The 13,855-nt window shown below is 44.5% G+C and overlaps 1 protein-coding gene across 3 annotated transcripts in view; it reads right to left on the reverse strand.

Moving 5' to 3' along the window:
* The window catches only part of LOC116463232 (A-kinase anchor protein 12), a 115,419-nt gene that overhangs the window by 40,866 nt on the left and 60,698 nt on the right, over positions 1-13,855 (reverse strand). For all 3 annotated transcript variants that reach the window (XM_032146246.2, XM_032146245.2, XM_032146247.2), the window contains one exon: positions 10,681-10,837. In XM_032146246.2, the coding sequence (XP_032002137.1) occupies positions 10,681-10,837 (157 nt within the window). The remainder of the gene's footprint in view (positions 1-10,680; positions 10,838-13,855) is intronic.

The following is a 13,855-nucleotide window of genomic DNA, read 5'->3' on the forward strand; positions in this document are numbered from 1 at the left end:
GTGAGAAGGTGGCCGTCTGCAAGCAACAGAGAGAGAGGCCTCAGGAGGAACCAAACCTGCAACACCAAGATCTTGGACCTCCAGCCTCCAGAACTGTGAGAAAATAAATTTCTGTTGTTTGAACTGCCAGTCGAGTATTTTGTCATGACAACCTTAGCAAATTAATACAGGGGGATAATGATCTTATGCTTGCAGTTGGTCTAAATATTGCATGTCCATGTTAAGACACACGAAAGCAACCAATTCATTCAATTAATTAAATCTAGCACATAGCACTTTTCACCTGAATGACTAATGCATGCACTGGTTGACACTAGAGGTCGGAGGAAAACTACCTGATATCAGGCTGTACTGATACTTGAACTAAAGAGCAATTTGAAAACAATTCAAAGCATGATATGCAGGAATGAATCTTAACAGGTTAAACAGTTGTTGAATTTTAAGCCCAGAGAATACATCTTCAGACATTATCAAAGCATCCTTTTCTATATGATATGGTTTGTCTGTGTCCCCACCCAAATCTCATCTTGATTTGTAGTTCCCATAATCCCCATGTTCAATGGGAGGAACTCAGTGGGAGGAAATTTAATCATGGGGGCAGTAACCCTCATGCTGTCCTCATGACAGTGAGTGAGTGCTCATGAGATCTGATGGTTTTATAAGGGGTTCTTCCCACTTTTGCTCGCCACTTCTCCTTCCTGCTGCCATGCGAAGAAGGATGTGTTTGCTTCCCCTTCCACCATTATTGTTAAGTTTCCTGAGGCCTCCCCCGCCCTGCAGAACTGTGAGTCAGTTAAACCTCTTTCCTTTATAAACTACCCAGTCTTGGGCAGTTCTTTATAACGGTGTGAGAATGGACCAATACACTATAATACAGGGTCATTGTGCTCTAGACTACATCATTGCCTTAACCATGTAAAAGTTACTATAAATTAGGTGACACTGAAACTGTTTTACACTCAAGGTGAGTCAGTCCTTGAGAAAATGCCTAAAAGATTTTCATTCCATAAATAAAACAGCCACTACAGTCTGAATGTTTGTGTCCCTCCCCACAAAAAATTTCATATGTTGAAACCTAATCACCAAGGTGCTGGTATTAGAGGGTGGGGCCTTTAGGAGGTGATCAGCCTCGGGGTGGAGCACTCATGAATGGGATTAGTGCCCTCACATAAGAGGCTTAAGGGAGTTTGTTTGTCCCCTCTGCCCTTCTGCCACATGAGGACACATAGGTGGCACCATCCAGAGAAAGTGGGACCTCACAAGACTCTGATTCTGCTGGTGCCTTGATCTGGGACTTCCCAGCCTCCAGAACTGTAAGAAATAAATTTCTGTTGCTTATAAATTACCTGGTCTAAGGTATTTTGTTGCAGCAGCCTGAACGGACTAAGACAACAGCTAAAATAATTCCATGTCTCCATTAGTGGCTTAGTTACAATCAGAGAGCCACTCCTTGTGGACCACCTCAGTCCCTTCAAGGAAAAGGGCCTAAATCTTTTTTTTTTTTTTTTTTTTTTTTTTTTGAGACAGAGTCTCACTCTGTTGCCCAGGGTGGAGTGCAATGGTGTGATCTTGGCTCACTGCAACCCTCGCCTACAGGGTTCAAGCGATTCTCCTGCCTCAGCCTCCCGAATAGCTGGGACTACAGCTGTGTGCCACCATGCCGGGCTAATTTTTGTATTTTTAGTAGAGACAGGGTTTCACTATGTTGCCCAGGCTGGTCTCGAACTCCTGACCTTGTGATCCACCCACCTCAGCCTCCCAAAGTGCTGGGATTACAGGTGTGAGCCACTGTGCCTGGCAGAAAAGGGCCTAATTCTTAGACTGTTACTTGGGCAAGCCTATAGGCTGACTTGCCTGGCTCCTTCTCAAATGGGCCAGAACATGGACCCAATTTGAAAGTGGACTTGAGTGGCCTCTGAACTATAGAGATTTATAGGTAACATCTCCAAGGCTGACTGAAAATCTTTAGGGCAAGCAGCTATGACTTTTACCAACTTCTTTCCCCCATCCCTGGCTATAACCAACCCCTATTACACAGTCCTGACCACCAGTCATTCAGCAGAACACATACAGGAGGATGAGAGGATGACGTTTGGTGGCCACATGTGTGAAGGGATTTATCTTATTCTTTGACACCAAGAGGATTATATTTCAAGATATTCTTGAATAAAACTCCCCCCTTGAACTATTTGTTTAATTAAATTAAAACTTCAAATCTAGAAAATGGCTTTTAAGATCAGATTAGAGGCCAGGTGTGGTGGTTCATGCCTGTAATCCCAGCAGTTGGGAGGCTGAAGTGGGTGGATGACTTGAGGTTAGGAGTTTGAGACCAGCCATGGTCAACATGGCAAAACCCCATCTCTACTAAAATACAAAAATTAGCCGGGCATGGTGGTGCACGCCTGTAATTCCAGCTACTCAGGAGCCTGAGGCATGAGAATTGCTTGAACCCAGGAAGCAGAGGTTGCAGTGAGCTGAGACTGCACCACTGTACTTCAGCCTGGGTGACAGACAGAGACTTTGTCTCAAAAAAAAAAAAAGAAAAGCTTTAAAAGTATTTTTATAAAAAGGCATAATGGAATTACCAAGTGGATTGCTGCCTGCCTCAGGTCGCTTGGGTGTCTTCATTAGCTAATCCACTATTTCATTTTTAGTACCCATATAACTAGTCATATTGGTATTAGCCACAGAATTTCAGAGATGGGTGGGGATGCTCATTTCATAGATGAAAACTGACTTGCAATGAGATAAAGAAATGTATTCAAATCAAGATCACGCAAAAAGTAGTAATTAAAGAAGTCTTAGCCGTGTCTAGCCCCCTAGAATTAGTTGATTTATGAAGGGGAGAAAGGGTGAACAGAAGTCTTGCCATCCTTCTTCCTCGCTCCTTTTAAGTCAGAAGCAAAAAGAAAAGTTCACTGCACTGTCAGACTCGAATATAGTTCAGAGAAAAACATCTTGACTGCTGATTACAGAAAAATAAATCTGTGTTTCTTTAAGGATGAAGGCAGTGAAATATTTGGACCAGAAATTTGTCAATGACATAAGTAATTTCAGTGCAGCCACACTAAAAACAATTGCTGCAGATCAGGAGAATGAATTAAAACCAGTTCCCAGAAATCGCATAGCATAGTACTTTTACCTAAGTTCAAGGCCTATTTTGTGTGTGTTCCCTCCAGTCTTCAAAACATTACAAAACAGGATACAGCTTGAGAAAATGTCATGCAATAATATTGTATTTGAAATACCAAAGTGTGTGCAAGGGGACCCCTCTCTTTATCTATTGGGCACTTGTGTTTGATAGCGTTACTAGGAATCCACATTTAATCACGTGCAGGTCAGGGTCGGATTTCATGTTTCCAGGCAACACCTGGCTAACCAACAGCACGCACCTGTGAGAACCCAGCATGGTGCAGTCCTGGAAAGGGTCTGGCTTTGTCAGTGCTGATGCAACAAGGGAAAGAGAGCCTTGGATAAAACGTACAAAGCCGCAGTCTTTAAGCAGGAAATGAATTGATACAGAGTTAAAGCCAACAGATCCTCCTCACCTAGATGATTATAAATGTAATACTGCGAACTCCAACTGAAAACTGTGTCTTCATTTATTCAAATATTTGCTGAGCACTTCCTCTGTTCCAGCTACTGGTTCAGGCTCAGAGGATTCAGCACTGAACTAAACAGCCCCCCTCACCCCATCTCCTGCCATGGACCACCCTCCGAATCCCCATCCCAAGAAATCTCTGCCCTCATGATTCTTTATTTATTTATTTATTTATTTTTTTTTTTTTTGAGACAGAGTCTCCCTCTTGTAGCCTAGGCTGGAGTGCAGTGGCACGATCTCGGCTCACTGCAACCTCCACCTCCCGGGTTCAAGCAATTCTCCTGCTTCAGCCTCCCAAGTAGCTGGGACTACAGGCGCCTGCCACCATGCCCAGCTAATTTTTTTTGTATTTTTAGTAGAGATGGAGTTTCACCGTGTTAGCCAGGATAGTCTAGATCTCCTGACCTCGTGATCCGCCCACCTCAGCCTCCCAAAGTGCAGGGATTGCAGGCGTGAGCCACCGCACCCGGCCGTCCTCATGATTCGTATATTTTATTTTATTTTTTGAGACAGGGTCTCAATCTGTTGCCCAGGCTGGTACAGTGGTGCAATCATGGCTCACTGCAGCCTCAAACTCCTGGACTCAAGTCAAGCGATCCTCCCACCTTAGCCTCCCAAGCAGCTGGGAATACAGGTGTGCACCACCACGTCCAGCTAATTTTTGTAAACGTTTGTAGAGACAAGGGTCTTGCTATGCTTCCCAGCCTGGTCTCAAACTCCTGGGCTCAAGTGATCCACCCTCCTCAGCCTCCCAAAGTGCTGGGATTACAGTTGTAAGTCACCGCACCTGGGCTTGATTCTTATATTTTAGCCAAAGTGAGGGTGAGAGACAGATGTCAAATGCCAGATGTTAACAACTGGTGTAGAGAAAAGGAAAGGAGGAGTGGAGGGCTGTAATGTGGGTGACAGGCACTTCTAACAAGATACCAATGATGTCACAATTTGAAAACTAAAATAGAAAAGGAATCAAATCATAAAAATATTCCTTCTGGGCAGAGAAAGCAGCCTCTTGCAGAGAAACAGGTATGGGGTGGGGGAGTCATCTTTGAAGAGGCTCAGAGCAGGTCTTAGGGTGCCTACTATACAGATAAAGTTATTAAACGTTCAAAGCAAAGAAGAACGACTTTTAACTCAGAATGGATTTTCTATAAGGTAACAAGATCTGTAGGGAGGGCTGGGATTATCTGGCGGTAACCTTTCGGCCTTTCTGTTTCCCAGAGGAACTGTACGCCAGGAGCTGGTGGGTTCAAATGGCAAATTTAATAAAAGCAGACGATGACATTAAGAGCCATTAGAAAAATGAAATTCTCTATAGTGTTGTATTTGTTACTATATCTGGGGGAAAATACTCAGATGTAGAAAAGTGGAATCCTGTAAAACGTTAAGAAATACATCCTCTCAAAGACTTCTGCTTTAAGCGACAGCATTTTGAGGGTTTTTGTTTTTTATTTTTCCCCAGGGGTGGGGGGTGTGATCACAGCTGGTGTCACAGTGGTGGTCCACGAGCACACACCAGGAGCCGCCTCTATACCATTGTCTGATTAGCGTAACAAGGCCTGGTTCGTCTGGTCACTGGCTGACAGTTTTAAAACAGCTGGTCCCAGAGTGGCAAATGTCAAGGTCAGAGCACCCAGCTGCTTCCTGCTCCGTTGCTGCTGGTGTAAATATCCTCAACTCTGGGTACACAAAGGGTGTGAAGCCTCTGTGAACACAAATTATTTAAGGCCGGCTGTGGTGGCTCACTTCTGTAGTCCCAAGACTTTGGGAGGCCGACGTGGAAGGAAGCTTGAAGCCAAGAATTTGAGACCAGTCTGGGCAACATGGCAAAAACCTGTTTCTACAAAAGCATTTAAAAAAAACTATCTGGCGCAGTGGCACATGCCTGTAGTCTTAACTACTGGGAAGGCTGAGCCAGGAGGATCACATGTGCCCAGAAGTTTGAGGCTGCATCGAACCATGATTGCACTATTGCACTCTGACCTGGGCGACAGAGCAAGGCCCTCTTTTAAAAAAAACTTTCTAAAGCTAAGGAAAAGACTGCCATTGTTTGTTTGCTCACAGAAACAAATGTGACCTGTGAAGGTTGGAGAAAAGATGGTTTTCACATGCTTTAAAATGTTTGCTGTATGTACTCTGCAGAGACGCAAATCTCAGACAGAAAACAAATAACTGCATTGTAAGTGATTAATTCAAATGTATGAAGACCTGAGATAATCACTGGATTACTTGTATATGGCATTGAGTTTTGCAGACACTTTATTTCAAAATCAAATATGCTATTATCAAAATAAATAAGGTGTTGCTTTTTGAGTAATTGATTTTCCTCAACTGTTCGGGGGGAAAAAAAAATCATCTGCCTAACAGATAGTAAGATTGAATTTCACATTTAAATTTCAAAGTTGTTCTAATTACCAAAAGTTAAAAAAAAAAAAAAAAAAAAGAGAGACAGGGTTTCGCCACGTTGGCTGATCTCAAAATCCTGGACCCAAGCCTTGGCCTCCCAAAGTGCTGTGATTACAGGCGTGAGCCACCGCACCCAGCCTGCAAAAGTTTTAAATCTAAAATTGGTCTCAGCCCAAGATACAATGTTTTAGAAATCATTCTTGTTTGGATTTTTGTTTTGTTTTGTTTTTTTTTTTTTTTTTGAGATGGAGTTTCGCTCTTGTTGCCCAGGCTGGAGTGCAGTGGCGTGATCTCAGCTCACTGCACCCTCTGCCTCCTGGGTTCAAGCGATTCTCCTGCCTCAGCCTCCTGAGTAGCTGGGATATCAGACATCTGCCACAAAGCCCAGCTCATTTTTTGTATTTTTAGTAGAGACAGGGTTTCACCATGTTGGCCAGGCTGGTCTCGACCTCCTGACCTGAGGTGATCCACCCGCCTCGGCCCCCCAAAGCGCTGGGATTACAGGTGTGAGCCACTGCGCCCAGCCTCTTGTTCGAGTTTTTAACAAAGAGAAGACCATACAAGCCATAGACTATAAAGCGATTGATAATTTGGGTTGCGGAAAGGGAGCTTTTCTTTTTCTTTTTTTTTCATCTTTTCAGTAGAAGCAGATTTGCCCAAAACTAATGGCACTTGTGCAGTGTCTGGGAATAGCACAGCATGACAGCACTTTTTAGTTAGGGAGAGAAAGCCCAGTTGCATGTCTATATAAGCTGTCTGTATAAACTGAAAATCCCAAAGCTCAGAAGAAAGGGACTGCTCGCCAAGGCTAAGGTAATTAGTTGTGTTTATTTTCATTATAAATAAATGTTTGTGTCCATGCCTCATTGTGTATGCTCTTATAGAAGGCCACCAAATGACATAATCAAGCCCCCTCCCCAAATCTACATATATCAGACGCTGCTGTAGAGTTTAGACAGTATTTAGTACGCGGTTCCTTCTTTCTAACATTTAAGAAAGTTTACAAAGAAGCAGAATTCTGTTTTCATTATAGGAGGAGGGTTGGTTCTGAATTACCAGTATTTCCAGTTTTAGAAAGAGCAAGTGAGTTAAGATGGGAAAAACAATTTCACCTCTGGCTTTGTCTGCCACTGTAAAGTAAAAACCCTCCAGCAGGAATGGCCCTTGTTCATTATTTTCTCCCGTCAGTTGATCTTGCTATTTTATCTACAGCAGGACCAAATTCCACTGTGGGCCAATCCTCCCAGGGACCAAAATGGGTCAGTTCTCTTCTAATTTAAGTGGACAGCGGTAGAAACAAAGGTGTCCCAAATCCTACAGGTCAGTGTCACATGCCAAATTATGCCTTTGTCTATACTACAGCAAACTGTCGTATAGAATTCTGATTTCTGGAAGCAACCATAAAGCCTAATCATGAGCGAGCCGGGCGTGGTGGCTCACGCCTGTAATCCCAGCACTTTGGGAGGCCAAGGCAGGCGGATCACCTTAGGTCAGGAGTTCGAGACCAGCCTGGCCAACACGGTGAAACCCTGTCTCTACTAAAAATACAAAAATTAGCCGGGCATGGTGGTGCATGCCTGTAATCCCGGCTACTTGGGAGGCTGAGGCAGGAGAATCGCTTGAACCCAGGAGGCGGAAATTGCAGTGAGCCGAGATCACGCCACTGCACTCCAGCTTGGGTGACAGAGCGAGACTCCGTCTCAAAACAAAACTAAACAAAAACCTACTCATGAGCTGTCACTGATGTCAAAAGCATGGAAAAACGCTGTTTAATAAGTTAACATGAAGATTCTGTCTGTATTTACATTGTCAGGCTATTAATTATCGTCTGCCACACAGAAAAAATAGAGAAAGAAAAAAACAAAATGAGTATGCCAAGTTGCCACAGAGAACCTAATAAACCAAGAGAATAGCAGCTGGACCTAAAACAGCAAAAGCTCACCCCAAAAGTAAGGCCTCCAGAAACACCTCTGGTGGGTAGCCTCTGTAGCCCTGGGCTATGGTATGGAGGCATATCTAGCTCTTTTTTCCTAGAGGACAAGGCCTTTTCAAGATCTTGGGAAGGACAAGATATATTAATTGGCTGGTCACGGTGGCTCACATCTGTAATCCCAGCACTTTGGGAGGTTGAGGCGGGTGGATCACTTGAGGTCAAGAGTTCAAGACCATACTGGCCAACATGGTGAAATCTCGTCTCCACTAAAAATACAAAAGTTAGCCAGGCATGATGGCAGGCACCTGTAATCCCAGCTACTCAGGAGTCTGAGGCAGGAGAATCGCTTGAACCTGGAAGGCAGAGGTTGCACTGAGCCGAAATCATGCCACTGCATTCTAGCCCGGGTGACAGAGCAAGACCCTGTCTCAAAATAAACAAACAACAACAAAAAATGTATATTAATTACCACTCTTCCACAGCTGGGCATGGCGGCTCACGCCTGTAATCCCACCACTTTGGGGGGCTGAGGCGGGCATATCACTTGAGGTCCGAAGTTTGAAACCAGCCTGGCCAACATGGTGAAACCCCGTTTCTACTAAAAATACAAAAATTAGCCAGGTGTGGTGGCACGTCCCAGCTACTCAGGAGGCTGAGGCAGGAGAATTACTGGAGCCTGGATGGAGCGGGGCAGGGCGGGGAGGCAGACGCTGAGGTAAGCCGAGCTCAAGCCACTGCACTCCAGCCTGGGTGACAGAGTGAGACGCTGTCTCAAAAAATAAAAAATAAAAATCACCACCCTTCCTGCGTGGGGGATTTGATATTTGCTCAGATCTCCGAGGCCATGATCAGAAGCCTGGGTCACCTCAGGGAGATGATGGAATAGTCACAGTGGAGGGACTGAATCACTCACTATGAAAATCAGTGTTTACCCACGTGGCTGAAATGTAAAAGAAATCACATCTGGACTAAGGGAAGATAACCTTAAGACCTCCAGTAAACATGCCACAGATTAAAAACGAATTTCCAGCCTATTTGGGATTCTATGAAAAAAGCATGTGTCCCTGCCCCATCCCTCCCTCCTCTTATCCATCCTACAGATCAGCTAAGTCAGACAAGAAGCCTCCGGCACCCCCTTGGTGGCACAGTGCAGTGATCACACGTTGTCCACTAAATACTTTCTAAACTCCACTCAGCTTTCAGGGCCCTATTATCTGGCCCCTTTTCCCTTCTGGGCTTTCATTCCACACCCTTCAGTAAAAACTCTTTGCTGGGGCTAGGCTGTTCCAACACACCAGCCTCCGAATCTGCCCGGCACAGTCAGAGCAGAGTGGTTAAGTGGTTTTGGAATCTGCTGATCCGGATTTGCATCTTGGGAACAATATTACCTACTTCATAGGGTTGCTGTAACTATTAAAGGTGATAACACACAAAAGGCACCTCTCTGGGCCCTATAATAAAAGCACATAAAGTGTTGGCTGTTATTATTCTCCTTACTTTTGCTGGCATTCCTTGTTTAGACACATCTAAATCCAGCCTCCCCCTAATCTCCCCTTTGACCTCAAGTGACTGCTCCACCTGAACCCTGCAGCTCTCATCCCTTGCACAATTCATTTGGTAGTCACCAAGTTGCCTTGTCTTAACCTTACAGACTTGGCCATAGTAAGCTGACATGTTGCTGGTGCTTGACTTGATTCAAAAGTTAACACGGGAAAGACAAAGCTTTGGACTTGGGAATTTGAGTTGGGTTCATTCCAATCATTTGGGTGAAAATTATTTGAAACTCTCACACTAGGTCATGCAAATACTCCGCCTGTGAGACTGTGTATATTTCTAACTTTATATTGTGCCTGTGGTGCTATACACAGATAAGTATTCCCACCAACTTCAAAAGCAGCTCCCTGCTTGAAGCAGCTCTGTGGGGGCATCAAACAAGAAGAAAAACAGGTTCCACATGTTTGAAGAATCTCATCTAAGTGAGGCGATGTTGAATCTCCTGTGAAAGGACTTTTCCCTTCATTTGTCTCTCTTATTCATATTACATGAATCAATTTACTGTATGCCGAATCATTGTTTTACATATCTTTGATAGCAGTTATTGGTTATCCCTTTATTTATGATTAAATGGAACAATGAACTCAAGGTCCTTCTTCAACATGCAGCCTTTCACTTTTCAGAAGAGACTTACTGGTCCACTTGCTCTCAATTCTGACCTCAAGATATGGTTCCCCACCCCCCATATAGGCAAAAATCAAATCCCAATACTGTGTCCAAACGGTCGCTCTTCAATAACCATTCCTCGAGGATCTCTAGGCTCAAGAGCTATAAAACACGCAGCATATCATAGTTTAAGCAAAGAGGGGCATGTGCCTTGCAATGCACCTATCAGAAAAAGTTGTACAAGTATAGCAGGCTCCTCTCTAGAGGGAGAGATAATGACTCTTTTAAAGCAACCATGACTTCTGTTTCCAACAAGAATTCACATTCAACTCCAGACAAGTAGTTGGGACAAAGCAACAATAATTTAAAAAGCATCAAGTTCCAGATAAGAAAAAGGAAACATAATTTCAAGGTCTAAGTATAGGGGGTATCCAAATGGTCAGATAAGTACTTCCTTTTGTAACCAATTGATTGTTTTTGCTAAAACAATCCACCACCAGGCAGTATGAGAGAGTATTTTCTGCTGAGTCCAAAGTTTGTTGCAGGTGCTGTGTGCCTTCCAGTTCCTGGAGGGGCGGCTTACCCTCTGTGACCATGACTTCTTCTTTCTCCTGGCCGTTGAGGTCTCCTTGACCATTCAGGGCTCCTTTCTGGCCATTCAGGTCACCCTCCTGGAGGCTGAGCTCATCTTGCTCAGCTACGCCATTGATGGTGGACAGCTGACCATTCTTCTGTAGGAGCTATGGGAAAGACAGAGCCATAGAAACTTAATTTCGGTCCTCATGACCAAGTCAGAAACAAGGCATTAACTTCCAGCATATAAACCAGTGAAAGAAGAAATACAGAGGAAAGGAAGTTCAAAAACAATGAAGAGTTAAGTCTTATATTTGTCTGAAAGATCCAGCTACCTTACAAGCAGACAGGGCCTTGTAGCTGGGTAAGTGTGCCCACGAGCCATTCATGCACTCATTAATTCATTCATTGGAACACCAGATACATACACTCACCTTTCCAGACCTGTTTCAAATATAACCACGAATAAATCAGATGTTTCCCAGAGCTTTGAGCTTACAAATTACTATGGAAGGCAGACTTAAAAACCTCTTTTTTACTTTAAAATAATAAATAATGTTTCCTTGCGATCAGATGCAGGTTAAGCATAATTGACTGAACAAGTCAGAAGGCAGACTTTCAAACAAATAATTACTAAAGCGAAGCTATGGAAACTGTCATGAAGGAGGCATACATAGAACAAATAACAATAAATAGAGCCCTTGAGAATGAATCAAGTAGGTTTAAAAAAAAAAAAAAAATCAGCCCTAACTGAGGCTGGGGGTGTCCAGGACTTCTCTGAGGAAGCAATGGTAAAGCTGAGATCTCATTTCCACAGGCAAGGGCTGTGTGAGAAAAGGATAAACGGGGTGCAGAGAAGGGAGGCCGCTTGGTGCGAAGACCAGTGCTCCCAAGCCCAGCGAGCAAACAAGACACATATAACATGTGCATTTGGGTCATTGGTTTTTCCTTAAAAATATTACTACAATGGTCATTTGCAATCCTCCCCATAGGATACCCTGTGCAATTGATGGCATCAGTTTCAAAATCAGCAGGCATGGTCGGGCGCGGTGGCTCATGTTTGTAATCCCAGCACTTTGGGAGGCCGAGGCGGGCAGATCATGAGGAGTTCAAGACCAGCCTAGCCAACATAGTGAAACCCGGTCTCTACTAATAATACAAAAAAATTAGCCAGGCATGGTGGTGCATGCCTGTAGTCCCAGCTACTCGGGAGGCTGAAGCAGGAGAATCACTTGAACCTGGAGGTGGATGTGGGAGGTGGAGGTTGCAGCAAGCAGAGATCGAGCCACAGCACTCCAGCGTGAGGGACAGAGTGAGAAAAACAAAAAACAAAAACAAAAATGAAAAAACCCACAAAATCAGCAGGCATGTAGGCATGCCTTTGGTCATATAATACTTTTTTTTTTTGAGTTGGAGTCTCACTCTGTCACCCAGGCTGAAGTGCAGTGGCGTGATCTTGGTTCACTGCAACCTCCACTTCCCAGGTTCAAGTGATCCTCCTGCCTCAGCCTCCCACATAGCAGGGATTACAGGCGTGCGCCACCATGCCTGGCTAATTTTTGTATTTTTAGTAGAGACGTGGTTTTGCCATGTTGGCCAGGCTGGTCTCAGACTCCTGACCTCAAGAGATCTGCCCACCTCTCCCTCCCAAAGTGTTAGGATTACAGGCGTGAGCCACTGTGCCCGGCTTGCTCTTGGTCACATTTTTAATCCTGAGAATATAGGTAAAAAAAATTTTAAGCCAATAGAAACAATAACCATTAGGAACCTAAATGTTTCAACAATGTAATATACAACAATGTTATATATACAGATATCTCATTTATCTTAAAACCAATGTAGGCAGCTGCTATTATTTCCATTTTATAATAATGACACTGGGACTCAAAGCAATTCTGGTGGGGTGGGGTTGTCTTGCCCCAGGTCACACAGCTCAGGAATGGGGGCATCGTGGCCCGAAGCCAGCTCTTGCCACCAACTATTTCCAGGGTTTTTCTGTTTAAGGCTCTCAACATAAAGATAGGTGCCATGGCTGGGCGTGGTGGCTCATGCCTGTAATCCTAGCACTTTGGGAGGCTGAGGCGGGCGGATCACGAGGTCAGGAGATCGAGACCATCCTGGTTAACATGGTGAAACCCCGTCTCTACTAAAAATACAAAAAATTAGCTGGGCGAGGTGGCGGGCGCCTGTAGTCCCAGCTACGCAGGAGGCTGAGGCAGGAGAATGGCATGAACCCCGGAGGGCGGAGCCTGCAGTGAGCCGAGATCACACCACTGCACTCTAGCCTGGGCGACAGCGAGACTCCGTCTCAAAAAAAAAAAAAAAAAGATAGGTGCCATGCTTTGAAGGTCCTGTTACTACCACAATTATAATATGGCTTAAAGGGTATTCCAGGTCTGGAACTGGTCTGGAAAAGGTCTGGTACAGACCTGCATGCTACAAAGCAATCTCAACTCCGCACTCCATCTGACATCATTCCATCCTGCTTCCAGGCCAGTGAATGACTGGCCTCACCACTGACTTAGACCCTGAACCCTGAAGGGACAGTGGGTTCAAGACACGCAATCCAGAAGCCTTGAGTTGTGCTAAATTGATTTCACCTGGCTGTTCTCGGCTCCCAGCAAGGCTGTCCTTCAACTGCATGAGCTTCCTCCTGAAATAATACCACTGTAGTTTAATACTTACACTACAGATGGGATTGTTGGCTTCAAAATGCCCATGCTGAGTCCATTTATTAAACAGAATACTCAGATTACATTTCCACTTAAAGTCTTCTCTTACCAAAATATGAAAGATGGGAATTTTAAATGAAACCTAAAGACAAAAGCAGGGGGTAGGGAATGGAGAAGGGGGTAATGTGTCTCCACAAAGCCCATCAGCAAAAATGTCAGAGTATTTTTTTTTTTTTTTTGTGATGGATTTTCGCTCTTGTCCCCCAGGTTGTAGTCCAATGGCATGATCTTGGCTCACTGCAACATCCGCCTTTTGGGTTCAAGTGATTCTTCTGCCTCAGCCTCCTGAGTAGCTGGGATTACAGGTGCCTGCCACCATGCCCAGCTAATTTTTGTATTTTTAGTGGAGATGGGATTACACCATGTTGGCCAGGCTGGTCTCCAATTCCTGATCTCAGCTGATCCGCCCGCCTCAGCCTCCCAAAGTGCTGGGATTACAGGCATAAGCCACTG

This window comes from Hylobates moloch, unplaced genomic scaffold, assembly GCF_009828535.3.
Source record: "Hylobates moloch isolate HMO894 unplaced genomic scaffold, HMol_V3 SCAFFOLD_29, whole genome shotgun sequence".
NCBI lineage: Eukaryota > Metazoa > Chordata > Mammalia > Primates > Hylobatidae > Hylobates > Hylobates moloch.